Source organism: Molothrus ater, chromosome 5 (assembly GCF_012460135.2).
Source record: "Molothrus ater isolate BHLD 08-10-18 breed brown headed cowbird chromosome 5, BPBGC_Mater_1.1, whole genome shotgun sequence".
NCBI lineage: Eukaryota > Metazoa > Chordata > Aves > Passeriformes > Icteridae > Molothrus > Molothrus ater.
This window is the reverse complement of record NC_050482.2, coordinates 35,209,189-35,223,107: the sequence shown is the minus strand read 5'-3', so window position 1 is coordinate 35,223,107 and position 13,919 is coordinate 35,209,189. Positions and strand designations below refer to the sequence as shown.

General features: G+C 37.1%; 1 protein-coding gene across 2 annotated transcripts in view; it reads right to left on the bottom strand.

Annotated features, from left to right (window-relative positions):
• The window catches only part of CNOT2 (CCR4-NOT transcription complex subunit 2), an 85,709-nt gene that overhangs the window by 30,918 nt on the left and 40,872 nt on the right, over positions 1 to 13,919 (bottom strand). For both annotated transcript variants that reach the window (XM_036401088.1, XM_036401087.2), the window contains exon 2: positions 4,072 to 4,194. In XM_036401088.1, the coding sequence (XP_036256981.1) occupies positions 4,072 to 4,182 (111 nt within the window). In that variant the 5' untranslated portion in view covers positions 4,183 to 4,194. The remainder of the gene's footprint in view (positions 1 to 4,071; positions 4,195 to 13,919) is intronic.

Genomic DNA, 13,919 nt, shown 5'->3' with positions numbered 1-13,919 from the left:
GTGCAACTGTCTCATGACAGAGGAACCCCTGAATTTCATCCACCACAGACATGCTTCAGCTCAGGATGGAAGAAACCTCTGGAAAGCAGGCTCCCAGAATCAACAACCCATTTTTCTGTACACAATATCCAAATCTGGGGACTTCCTAGTGCTAGGGAGTTACACAAACAATTGCAATGAGACAAATCTAATCTTCAAGCTAAATCTCACCTGCTACAATTAAAAACACAAATCAGAAGTATTACTACTACCTCACTGCAAGCATTTTACTATCTGTTGAGCAACTGGAAAAGAAAATGAACAGTGAAGGTCTGGGCCAAGATTTGAAAAAAATACTAATTGGAAAAATCTCCTAAGCTTTCCGATTGGGTAGACCTTCATTAAAATGCATGTGTGTCTACTGTCAGATTTATGGCTACAAAACAACAGAAGGTGACCTTATCTTACACTCTCAAGTACACATTTTCAGTGGGTTGGGCTAGATTGGTCAAACCTTGTGGAGCCCTTCTTACATTCTCATACTTGAGAAATCAAAAAAGTTCAGACTGAATTGGTCCAATCTTTTCTCAAAGCTCACCTGCATTTTTCTTTTGCTCATTTAACAACTGTAGTTTCAAAAGTACATGAGAACCATGAGTTACCAATTTCTACCAATGTCTCTCTATTCAAATAAAAAGACATGTATCCATGTCCTGAAAATTATTTTGCTGAGTGCACAGACAGCTCAATTAAGTTTGTGAAATTAGCAACAAGTAAGCTCTGCAATTGTTTTGCGGGTGCCCAGTGCATCATCTTATCAATTTATATTAAAAGGATCCTACTTGTTGCCAGCAAAAAGTCACACTATTTTCTAAACCCGTTCTTTGTTCTGTAAGTACTGTAAAACAACTTATTTATTTCCCAAAGGATTATTGACCTGCTTATAATGCACTGACCAAGTGCAGAAATATTCACAGACAGAGCATTCATGCATATACTCTGTTTCTCTCCCCTACTTAGCTCAGCAAGCATGTGATGATTCAAGTCAAAGCAACTTATTCAGTAAAAAAAAAAAAAAGCCTAAGATGGCTTGAATAAGATGTAATCTCATCTAAGGAACCATAATTGTGGGCCTAAAATAACTTATCCAATCAGTATCTGTATGATCTTGGAAGCACTTGCACATGTGAGTAACAGGCAACTTTTCCACTTCAACTACTGTATTAGTCCTGTTTATTTACAACTGCTTTCTCTAGTGAAAGAATAGGTAAATTGAAAGAAAGCTTTTATATCTTAGCTACACTGAGGCTGAAATAAAAGTAACATGTCCAAAATTATTTGCTGCTAGTTTTTTCCCCATGTCAATAGTATTTGAAATTTAGGACAGGATTTAGCTCGACTTTACTGTAAAAATAAAGCGAGAAGTAAGTTTTGAAGTTTATACAAATACGCTTGCAGTAATAGCCTTTACTCTAAATTTTCGGAGGATTTCACCATTCCCTAAGTTCCCCCGTTCCTATACTCCTCAGCTTTGAGTATACATAGACACAAGCAGCAACAGTTCTTTGGAAAGCAGTAACTTTCATGATCAGAATCACTAAAACTTCAACAAAATTAAAACTAGAGACACCTAGCTATATCCAGTATAAGGGCAAATATTAAACAAGCTTTAGCCCTTGCTGAAAAACAGAATTTAGGGAGTCCATTCACAGAAGCTTCCACCAAAACCATTCTATTTCAGTCGGAAGAACTCTAGAAAATAAATGAAGCATAAATGAAGGACTCTGCATTCATATGTAGATATCATACACTGGAGAGAAAAAAAATTACATTTCAGTAATTTTTTATAGGTCAGTTGCAAAAGCCTGCAACATTAATTGTATCTGCTTTCAGTAAAGACATAAATGGAGCTGAAAATGAAAAAGGAGGAATAACTTAAACTGCAGTAAAATTGCACCTTGTTTAGATAATATAAGAGTAATTTGCTTCTTTTCCCGATATTTCTTCTGCCTTTACTTTATTCCCATAGTAGATGTGAAGACAGAAAGATTCAAAGTGCTTCAAGATCTAGAATGCTGGAATTTTTCCCCCACGTGTTCATAAAACTGGATCTAGGTTTTGAACATTAGTCTTTATTAGCTTACTTGGAAAAACTTCTGAGCAATTTTATTTTAGCCTGTCAATACAGAGTCAATATATTTATTTTACTTTCATATACAGCATTTTTAGCTGAATTCTAGTTGAAAGACTATTTGAAAATATGGTTATTTTCAAGAGGCAAAGGTTTACAAAGCTGCGCAAGAAGTTGGAAACGAAGAGAATGTAACAACCTTTCCAACCCTCCTTATCTACTGTGAGCCAAGTGAAAGAGCAAATGGAACATGTAAGACACAGTATACATTTAGCTATACCTGAGTAATCAAAGGGGTACAGTCAATATTATTGCAATAAATTTATTTTTATAAAATTATAAAAAAAGTCAGAATAGCATATAACAGTTTAAAATTTCATAAGCATAAACTCAGAAAGTTGTAATGGTCAACAGTTAAGCTACAGGATTTGGGGAACCTTAAAATAATTTAGAAATAAAATTTTAAAAAGCTTTTGCAAATCCACTCTTCTATTTCCTGTTGGAATGACATCATTCTTCTGCCAACTACAGGCTTCTATGCCCCATTTTGGCCACTTCTCCCACAGGCCTTCAAGATTTCTCATTTGTCATTCCTGGTATAGGGAACACCCACCTTCCTCCTCTTGAAGTGCCATTCTAAGATCCACTTCTGCAATTCTACCTACAGCAAAAGTAGGCAACTAAAACATTCATTCACTGTGTCAACAATGTGCCAAGCCATCAGCTTTCACTGTGTACGCTGTGCCGCATAGCATTTATCTCACTTTATCTTTCTTACTGCACCATAATGATTTTACCCTCAGTGCATCTAATCTTTGGAGAAATTCTCTCTATTGTTTTTGAGTGCTAGTTGCATCTCTCGGTGACCAGAGAAAGGATGTATATTCCACATCATAAATATTCCATTGTGCCTATGGGCATCTGTGGTACATGTATATGTGTAATCAACACAAAGAGAAAAGAACAGCCCATTTAGTTTTGTTTACACTGTACTACATTTTAATCCTTTGCTGGCTCTTATCAATTTATGAAACTGAATTGGAAAGCTGCATTTATACTTTTTTTTGTTTCATTTTGTCTGAAAAGGCCTTCTACTCTCTAAACCTATTTCCTTCTCTTTGAAAATCTAAATTAAAATTCAGCTAAGAGCCTGTAGGAAATGCTTCTGTTGACACAGGCCAAGGTCTATCAAGACTATGTTCACAACTGCTATTAACCATATTTCTAGACAGTCTTGGAGGCAGACTTGAAGCATTTTCACCTTTTTAAAAATTTGAATGGAATTGGTTTTTTTTAATTAGGAAGAATGTGTTGCCTATACATATCAAATACAAGCCTGCCATGAGATTATATTACTGACCTGCAGATGACATGAACTTCAAGTCACACTTTCAAGTCCTCCATGTATTTCTTCATGCCACTCCATGTAAAAGTGACACACTTTACTGCCTAATATATTTATCTTTGGTAAGAGGCAGCAGAGCTTCACTAATGTCAATGCAGTTCTAACATACAATTTGTCATTAATGAGGGGGAAAAATGTTTAGGAATTGCTAGTTTTGTAACTGTGTGGCATTCCAAATAGGAGAATACCTAACTTAGATTACTTCAGCAAACAAATTGCACAAAGCATTTTCATCAGAAACTAAAAATGGCTAAAGATATAAAATGCAAAACCACAAAAAAAAAACCTGAAGACCCTGCACAGAAACACAAGATGTAATCAATAACTCAATTTAAATTACAAACACAATGCTTCAAGATGAAAAAAAAAAACCAAAACACAAAACAACACTGGCAAGCATATGGCTGAAGTTTACATGAATAAATTCACTGAAATTAAAGCACTTGCCGCTGGAAATGTAGAGCTTAAAGCTAAATGAAGACCTTCCTCACATACATTTCACATATTGAAGCTAACTCAGTACTGAAAGGAGAAAAAATAAGCTTATTCAACTTACATCTTTTTCTGACCGATGTGGGAACATCGATGATTGGCTGTAGTACATGTTCTCATCATGGTAGTCACCATCAACCCCCTCTACAAACTTCTTCCTTGAAGCACCAAACATGCTGTTTGTCACCTAAATAAGAAGAAAATGTATTATACACCATATATTATTTGGTTTGTTACATAGTTGGTATATATTTTAAATATATATCTATAGAAGGATGGTTAAAACCCATTTCTAAATATCTGAAAATTCCTCTTAAAAACACTTTGCAATATATTGCCAGTGTAATGGTGCTTCCAAGAGGGATTTTCATGTGACAAACTCATATTCCAGAAACAATTGGGGTGGGGGAAAGGGGACATATTTTCATTTTTTGGAAGGGTGTTGTTACATTTATTTTACACTCAAGCTTACTTAAAATTACAACATGTCAGAAAATAAAAGAGCAAACTTCCCTAGTTTTCCTCTCCTCAGGTAAGCATTCAGCCTAAAAGGAAATAATTAACAATATTCTTTAGAACTCAGTCACCTTAAAAGAAATAGCAAAAATAAAAGAAAGAAAAAAAGAAAGATCTGTGAAATCTTCCATATTTCATCACCAGAACTTGGAAAACCAGCTTTCAACTTGACCCCACTCAGATCCATGATAAATAAGAGAAGGTTGAGCTTAACCACACTCAACAACCTCATCACAGACTGGCAAAGTTACTGCAGACAGCCCACAAAACCCCACTAGATTTCATTTTACCCTAACTCCCAGAATCGCACATGCACACAGTGCTGCTAAGTCAGGAAATGGAAACCAGAGAAACAGCAGCCGCACAGCTGGTCACAGAACCTTAATTCATTAGAAAATTCAATCCTGCAGCAAGGTCACACAATGTCACTAAAGCATCGCCTGCACACAGTGTGTACTTCTCTACCTTGCATTTGATCACCTGACTATGAAGCTCTGGCCCAGCACAGTGTGCGCTAACCAAGCCCTGTTTTAACCACCCAGGTTAATTAATGTTCAAACCAGCCAAGTGGCACATGCCGGTCAGCACAGAGCAACTTCCCAGTTCCTTGCACCATATGGGGAGACTGGAGAGAGGGCAATCCAACAGGGTGATAATCAATCCTGAGCTACTGCCCTACAGAACTTATCTTCACAAGGATCTTTAAAATCTCAAAAGGTAAGGAAGCTAAGGTAGAGTTCGCTTATGAAATGCTCTGAACCTTAAAATTTACTATCTTCACTATAGCATCAGATAAACTTAAAAAACACAGGATTTCAAACTTCTTTTTTTTAAAAAAAAAAACCAGTCAGTCTGCATTACCTTAGGCTCATGCTTGAAGCTGAAATTTCAAAATATTTATTTTGGTTGGCTTCAAGAAGAGTTACTTTCAGCCAGAAATCCTCTTGACAGAAATCCCTGCTGACACAAAATTACTGTGATATTCCTCACAGTATGGCTTATTCAAAAATTTCCCCTTTACTGATGAAGATTTCCAAGCAGTATTTAAATAACATGGCTGTTCCTAGACTGGTAACAACTAAGCCTCATGGTTTCAAAGTCATAGTACTTTTGATTAAAAGTAGTCAACACCTGGGATGCATTTAATACAGCTATACTCCACAGAATGATCTCAAAACATTTGGCTGAACAAGAGTCTACTGTACTACTCCTCCAAGAGGATTTCAGATATTCAGACTACTGATATTCCAGAACAAATGTAAAATCTGTTACAAATATGTGAAGGATGGCATGTAAAGGTACTACATACCTTCCCCAGATGAAACTTGTCTTTTATGTTTTTTACAAAATATGTGCAAATATAAGGTCCCCAAGTGCTAGAATGCAATCAGCTGACTTTCACACTTATATTGAAGCTTTCATTACACTGTAAGCATATCCCACTGTGTTAATCCCCTTACAATGCAATTATCACCTACCAGATGGGATGGAGCATTTAACAGGCTAAGGGGATTATCTTGTCCTTTGCTCTGCCTGAGTAAAGTGCAGAGAGATGAGCAGTTGCCTTTAACTGCAGCAAAAAGGATAGTGAAATGCTTTGGCGAAGCTATCTTCAGCAATGAAGAGAAGCTGCAGTCTCACCCAACTACTGCTCCTGAGAAGCAGAAAAGCAGCTTTACACAAATCCCAAAGAATTCTTTGGTACTCCTTTAATAATACCTGGGATAAGTAAATGATTATTTTGTTGCCACATAACCTTCTCTTGTGATACATCATCAGAATAACAACTGAATTGTGATAGAAAGCAGGTCCCTGATGCATATGTGGTACTGTACTAATGTAATAAGAAACCCTGAGCTACAATACAGGAGCTATATAAGGGGAAAAAACTATTGTCTTTGACACAGCAGATTTTGATCTTATTTCTTCAGAGGTTTACACGTGGCTGGCTACCTATGTACTGTAAAGATCTCTAAGTCAGTGGGTCAAACCTCTCAAAATATATGTCTATAGCTGCTCCAAGAAAGTAGGTCCAAATGTAGTCTTTCTACTGAAAAGTTGAAAGATATTTTAAATTCCCCACTAAATTCAAACTTTCTAAAATATTGTTTTCTATACTGAAAATCATAAATGACAGTGGCCCAAAAAACTAATCAAGACTATTCCCTGAAGACTGATGAAGTACAATGATATTAATATGGAGTCTGACAAGGGCATGGTTATAAAGAAAGAAAATGAAGAAAACTTCTAATAATTAGATAAATATTGCTTTTTTATTGGAAATCCATATTTCTACATGACACCCAACAGGACTGTGCTGATGAACTCCAGAGAAAACACAGCAGGCTGCAGCTATAGGGGAAGAGGGGAAGGCTGAGGAGCCTGCAGTGCTCCTGTCTGCTACCCAGCTGCATCACTGCACCCAAGACCTTTGAAGACTTTTTGCTGACACTTCCTCACAATAGCATTTTTGTATGTGATTTTGTATTGTTCAAAGCTGCCAAGCGAAGCAGTCGCACGCAGTGTTCAACCTGTCCAAACTCCCACTGAGGGAAGTGGTACAGGCAGTGGAGGGCATTCTGGCAACCACCTAAAGGATTCATGTTAGGCACCCCTAACATGATTCCACTCCACTAGAAAGAGCTGTCTCCTGTTCTTAGGGTGAACCACAGCACAGATCACAACAGAGAAATGTGGTGGTACAATTTACACCACTATCCAGCCCTGTCACAAAACTAACAGCACAGTAACATGAGGCAAGATGCTAAAAACCAGTAACAGAAAGAGCAGGAACTGGGATTAGAGACTTAAACTGCAGCTGCTGTAGCGAGGTTGCTTACTTTGTGCTCACTCTGAAGCTAAAACCAGCAGCCAATTTACCTACTTCCCAACAGTCACTGGTGACAGTAAATGGCTGGCAGACTTCTGAATCAGAGCACTTATCCCCATGCAGACTTTTATATTACAGCAGGTCTATGCAATGACAGTGTCATACTGTTGCCAGGTTAGCAGCAGGCACCTTCCAATCCATGTTAACTTATTCCAGAATTCACTAACACGCTCATTAGTCACTCATGCTACAGGCATATGCACAGATATTGGAAAAACACTGTTGTGGTACTCTTTGTAAGAAGGTGTGAGAATAACTGGGTCTGTGCCAAATGCAGACAGATCTGCAGATGGAACTTAGTTGCTTATTTCCTAGGACAAGAAGCCACTGAGAAACCTCAAATGCAGACTGACAAGATCACTGCCCAATCAGCTATGAAAGTAAATACAGCAGAGTTCATGAAGCCCTTACAAATAGATCTTAAACCCTTTGGAAATTAACAGTGACCTGAGGTTTTTGATCTTCAGGTACAGGGTCTAAATTGGTGAGGTGAAGAGAGGTAGAAATCAGCCCTTATATTTCAGTTCCTCTTTCATATATATCCATATACACATGCCAACACAATCTCACAGAAGTGGTATGCCAACTGCATGACAATTTTATTACACACAGAATTCTTGTCTCTCGACTAATGTCATGCTTCCCATCTCCTAATCCTCTAAGTACTCTTTCTTTTCTACTGTGGGAACTCATTTCTCCGTTGCACAAGACACACTGGCAGTGTAACCATTCATTAAAAATGTAAAAACGGTGCACTTAGGTCAATTCATTCTTTAGCGTAATGTTGCAAAAGTACTTACAACTCCCACTGGTAGTCCCATGCAAAATATTATTAGAAAATATTCAAGGTGACAGAGGAAAGAAAGGGAAGGAGCTACATATTAGGATGGAGTTAAAAGAACTAACCTAATACATGGCCACAAACCACATTGTCCACTTCTGATCAAGTGAACACACGCACTTCTTTCAAAGCATGAGCTGCACCTGGCTCAGGGCAACCCTTGGTATCAACAGAGGCTGGGATATGAACAGATCGAGAGCAGCCCTGCCAAAAGGACTTGGGTGTGTTGGTGAATGAGAGGCTGGACATGTGCCAGCAGTGTGCACTCAAAGACCAGAACACCAACTGGATCTTGGCAATCCAAAGCAGTGTGGCCAGCAGGGCGAGGGAGGGGATTCTGTCCCTCTGCTCTGCTCTGGTGAGACCCCACCTGGAGAGCTGCATCCAGCTCTGGGGTCCCCAGCACGGGAAGGACATCGCCCTAATGGAATGAATCCACAGAAGGGCCACCAAGATGACTGCAGGGATGAAGCACCTCTCCTATAAGGAAAGGCAGAGAGAAATGAGATTATTTAGCCTGGAAAAGAGAAGTTTTGAGGGTATTTTAATTGTGGCCTTCTAGTACCTGAAGGGAGCCTACACAAAATATGGATCATGTACTGACAGGACAAGAAGGAAATTATTTTAAACTGACAGCAAGTAGGTTTAGGTTAATGTTACGAAGAAATTCCCTACTGTGAGGGTAATGAGGCACTGGCACAGGCTGCCCAGAATAGTTGTAGATGCCCCATCCCCAGTTTTCAGGTTGGATGGGGCTGTGAGCAATCTGGTCTAGTGGAAAGTATCTCTGCCATGGCAGGGGTCTGGAAACACATAATCTTTAAGGCCCTTTCCAGTCTAGGCCATTCTGTGATTCTATGTTTAGAACTCACAACTTCAAGCTAATGTTCATCAAGCAAAATGCAGTCAGAAACCTGGTAAGACCTTTAAATTCTTCTGTGGAACATTTCCTAACAACAGGAGAACTAGAAGCACTGTACAAATCTTACGAACTTGAAGGATCTAATAACCAGTTTGCTGTGGTCATTGACCTTTATACTTCACCTGAGAAAATAACCCTAAACAACAATCAGTACTTATTTTAAAGAAGATATAAAGAGAAATATTTTAAATTGGGAAGAATACTCCAGTATAGCATAATTCAGGACACAAAAATGTCTCACCAATAACTGAAAAATATCTCATTGAAACTGAATTTTTACGAAAAACTACTAAAAATTTTGTCTTAAGCTGCAAGAAAATCTTAAAAATTTACTTATAAAGCGGTTCTGTGATTGTGTATCGATGTTAGTTTAACATCCTGCAGCAAATTATTAAAAAATGAAAACTAATTATATTTTTTGTTTTGCCATATTACTGTAAGCAGTGCCTACAGAGCGCTCACTCATGCCATTAACATAGCCAAATCTAAACTAAGATGATACTATAAAATCTCAGGAGAATGAATACTTTTAATTTTCCATAGAGTAGAAAAACCAGCATTGAATTACAACTGATTAAACTCATCACCTTTCTGAGATTAAAACTATACACAGTAATACAAGTTGGAAAAAAAAGAGAAACCCTTTTAGGAATTCTAGCAGTATCTTCCCTTTCCTGCCTCTCCAGTGACTACAGTGTTTGTCAACAGGCACACTATCATTACATGGAAGCAATTAAAAGTTGTAATCTCAGTTTGATGTTACAGAGCTTCTACCCAATTACCTACTATTGCTGCTGATGTTGCTGCCGAGGTATTAATAAGCAAAGGCAGTAATTTACTCTATTTCCTGTCTGTCACAAATCACTATTTTCACAGAAGATGACATACTTACACATGGGAAGGATCTACAAAAGTGACCCTTAATGAGCCTTTTAGTGAGAAATAAAGAGTCTCTAAAAATGTCTATCAAAAATCACATGAAACACAAAATGAGCCTGCAATTTAAGTCAAAATACAGAATCTGGAATTCCATCAGTTGGTTTGCTAGCATAAATTAAATTTATAGTAAAAACAACTACAGTTTATGGTCCTATTTCTCGCCAAAGATAATTCCTATTTAACTTGAAGTGGAGCTGATATTTTCTACACGAAAGACAAAACAAAACCAGAAGCTGGGACCCTTTGTTTTCTCATTTCATAATCGCAGTTTGTCCACTTCTTCAAGGTGAATGATAATCTCTACCAGAACACTGTATGATTATGCTATAATAACAAACAACAACTTGGTAGTACCAAAAGAACATCATCATGGCAAACAGAGTATTTCACTATATTTCTCTTTTTGTTAAAGTTTTTTTTTTCTTTGATTAGCTTAATACTGGCACAGTTTTAAGACATTGCATTCTTAGCCATTGTAAAAATACAACAGTATAATAGGTATTTTGTGTATGTTTTGTTTCTGTGTGACCCTGCCTTGGCAGGAGGTTGGTCTAGATGGTTTCCTAAAGTGTCTTCCAAACCTAATGATTCTGTGATCTTTAACAACTGGCTTCATATATTTTTAAGTTATGTCAGTCTTCAAGTTTCAAAATCTCAAACATAGAAGACTAAAAGACAATCAATCACAACATGAGAGAGAAATCTGTCAAAAAACTTTTAAGTTGGACAGGCTTTAGAATAAACCCCAGGTACTTGTCACATGATAAATTGATTGTTTTCCAAATTCACACAGCACTGTAGAAAATAACAGCAATTACAGACTTACACAGGTCAAGTCTGAGAAGTTGAAGATGTAAATGATATCCTTAAAACACTGCATAATCTTTCCTCTCAAAAAGTAACTATGACAGACAAGATGCTCAAAAACCTAAATGCAGGAGCTCCAAACAAAAATTTTGAGCAAAGAAATAAAGGACATACAGTTATGATTTTAGACTACCCTCCACTCATATTCTCAGGATCAATCATCTACAGGGTGAAGTTTTACAAGTATTCTATGAAGTATAATAATGCTTTCAAAAGCTACACTAAAACTGTGAATCTTTGCTGCATACAAACTATATCCAAGAAATGGCAGTCCCTAACATCAAACAAGCCACAGAAATTCTCCTGAATAAGATCAACATGCCAACTCTTGTTAATCATCTTTAACTCTTACAAAATAAACATTTTAAAACACTCCTGAAATAGCACAGGAGGAATAGGAAAAATTATCCTACATTAAAATAAGAATAAACCAACACAGAAATTACTAAAGCTGAACTGGAAAATTGTGAGTATAAGAAACTCCATTTTGTCTTGTAACATGGTTGACACCATGTCCATCCTGGGAAAAAGTCTTGCAGGTTCTCCTCCTGGTACAGACACAACACTTGAAATATATTAGCAACCAACAGTAGAATTTGGGATATGACTTCTCTTTAAGCTGGATGCCTTTTATGGGTTTGATCAATGAGTTATACTCATAGGGAAAATAATCTTCTGATAGACCATTCAAACGAAATCCAAACACATAAAACACATACACTTCCGCAAATCTGTTGCTGCCTTTCTTGTATTTGAAAATACAAGAAAGGCAGCAACAGATTTGCAGAAGTGACAAGGGCAAACAAACTCGCACTCCATCTAGAGCAGTCTGGGGAGAAATCAGGATGATGCCACATGTATTCCACCTTAGTCAATGACAGGACCTGAGAAGGAGGAATGTGTGTCCTCTGCAGACATGGCAATGAAATCTCAAGTCCTAACTACTGCACACATCTGCACACCCACACACACACTGTAAAATACACAGCTGTATTTTCTTGTCAAGGCCATGATTTAAAGAATATTGTCCATTGGGAACAATGACTACTTGTCTGATATTATTATAAAAATAAACCTTTCCTAAAAAAACTGGTACTTGGTTAATGTAGGAATGGGTGAATCTTAGGAGAAATTCAGCTGTAAAGTCTGTAAATAAATAAGCAAAAAACCTCAAAATTCCATTTCAGAAAGATAATTAAATGTCTTCAAATACCCTTATAATAAGCTTATTACTGCAGTGACACTTTTCCTGGCTCTCAGAAATTTATTTTGTGAGCTCCTCTCAACCACTGTTTTACATCTCAGCCATAATAAAAAACTGACATTGGCAGGTATCAGAATGGCACCTTCCTACCTTCCTTTGCTTGATAACCTTTGACTCATCCCATTATGTAATTCAGAAACACAGTGGTTGAAAACTACTTGCAGTTTAAACTAAAAATTGATTTTGTAATTGAAAAACATTGCAGTTTGCCATATGAGCTGCATTAGGGCTTTTAAGTATTTCACTGTTGACACAACAAGTTTAGTTGTTTTTCAGCAATTTTCCTTTTGTAACAAATCAGAATAAGATAACCTCTTATTCAGCAAGTTCATCTATTTGAATTTTATTTCCAGTTTCATACCTGGGCTTGCCTTTTTTCTTGCTTTGTGGCACATTCTTTTAAAAAAGAAATAAAAAGACAATTTACCCAATTAGAAATTCTACATCTACTCAGATACCCTCTGGAGACTTCCTTAATAGAGCATATACAATCGTAAAGCCCAGCTTTAGAAGATCAGAAAATCCCTAATACATTAAGTTCTTCAGATATAACAAAATGCTACCATTTCCTCCAGGCCCCAGAGAAAGAAATTGGAATGTGGCATTTTCTTAAACACTGTGATTCTCAGAGCAAACTGATAAACATGCAACTTCTGGGTTCAGCAAAATTCTGTTGTAGCCAACTGTGCAAACGGCCAAACTCACATGATGCATGTGCAGTCCGAAAGCTGAAAGGATTAAGGTAACTGCAGAAATGAACCCATAAAGTAAAATTACACTGAGCACATGCACATTGTTCTGAATTAGTTAGAAATGTAACAGATTCTATAATCTAATTCTAATCTAATTTCTTTGGAAGCAAAAAAGGAAATTGTGACCAAAGCCAATAGTTCAAAGAAGTTTGCACTTCCTACTCTAAAAACTCATTTCTGTATGAAGTAAGTCATAGAACTGGTTATAAGTAACTTCAGCTGAAAATTCAAAGAGGGATGCCAGATGAGGCAAAGCATATAGAGGGACTAAGAAACTTCTGTCTCAAAAAATTTGTTCCATCTTGTACTGGCAACAGAAAATGGATTTTAAAAGGGACATACCATTCTGACCTCAGAGTAGTGGTCCTCTCTTCAGGTAAGTAGTGCCCCTCTGCTAGAATGCACTAAAACAGGGCAGTTGTTCAATACATGTTTTGCAACACGTGTATGGGCACGTAGCAGAGCAAAGATTCTTAAGGGACATAAATGCACTCCAGTGAAGGGAGCTAAGCAGGTTAAGTGCTAATCAGACAGGCCATAAGCCAAGTTTGGAATTCTAGCATCTTAACTCACTGAATCCCCAAACAGGTCAAATATGTTCAAAAATACAAAGAGAAATACAGTATGACTTCTGATAAAAAGAGGAGAACAGTTCTGGGAGAAGAAAAACAGTTTTAAGACTTTTCCTTCATCACTGGTATTTAATAGTCACATGTATTAAAAAAAGGACTTTTTAATAGCAATTATAACAGAAGTTAACTAAGTAGGATTAAATACTTTGGAGTCCAGTTTCACAATTAAGAGAGCTGCAGCGCTGAAGTATTTTTTCTCTATCAACTGTTACAGCTTTGTATCAGCATGACACACTTTGCCACCTCTGATGTTTGGTATCATTCACAGCTGCTCAAAAATATTTTCCAC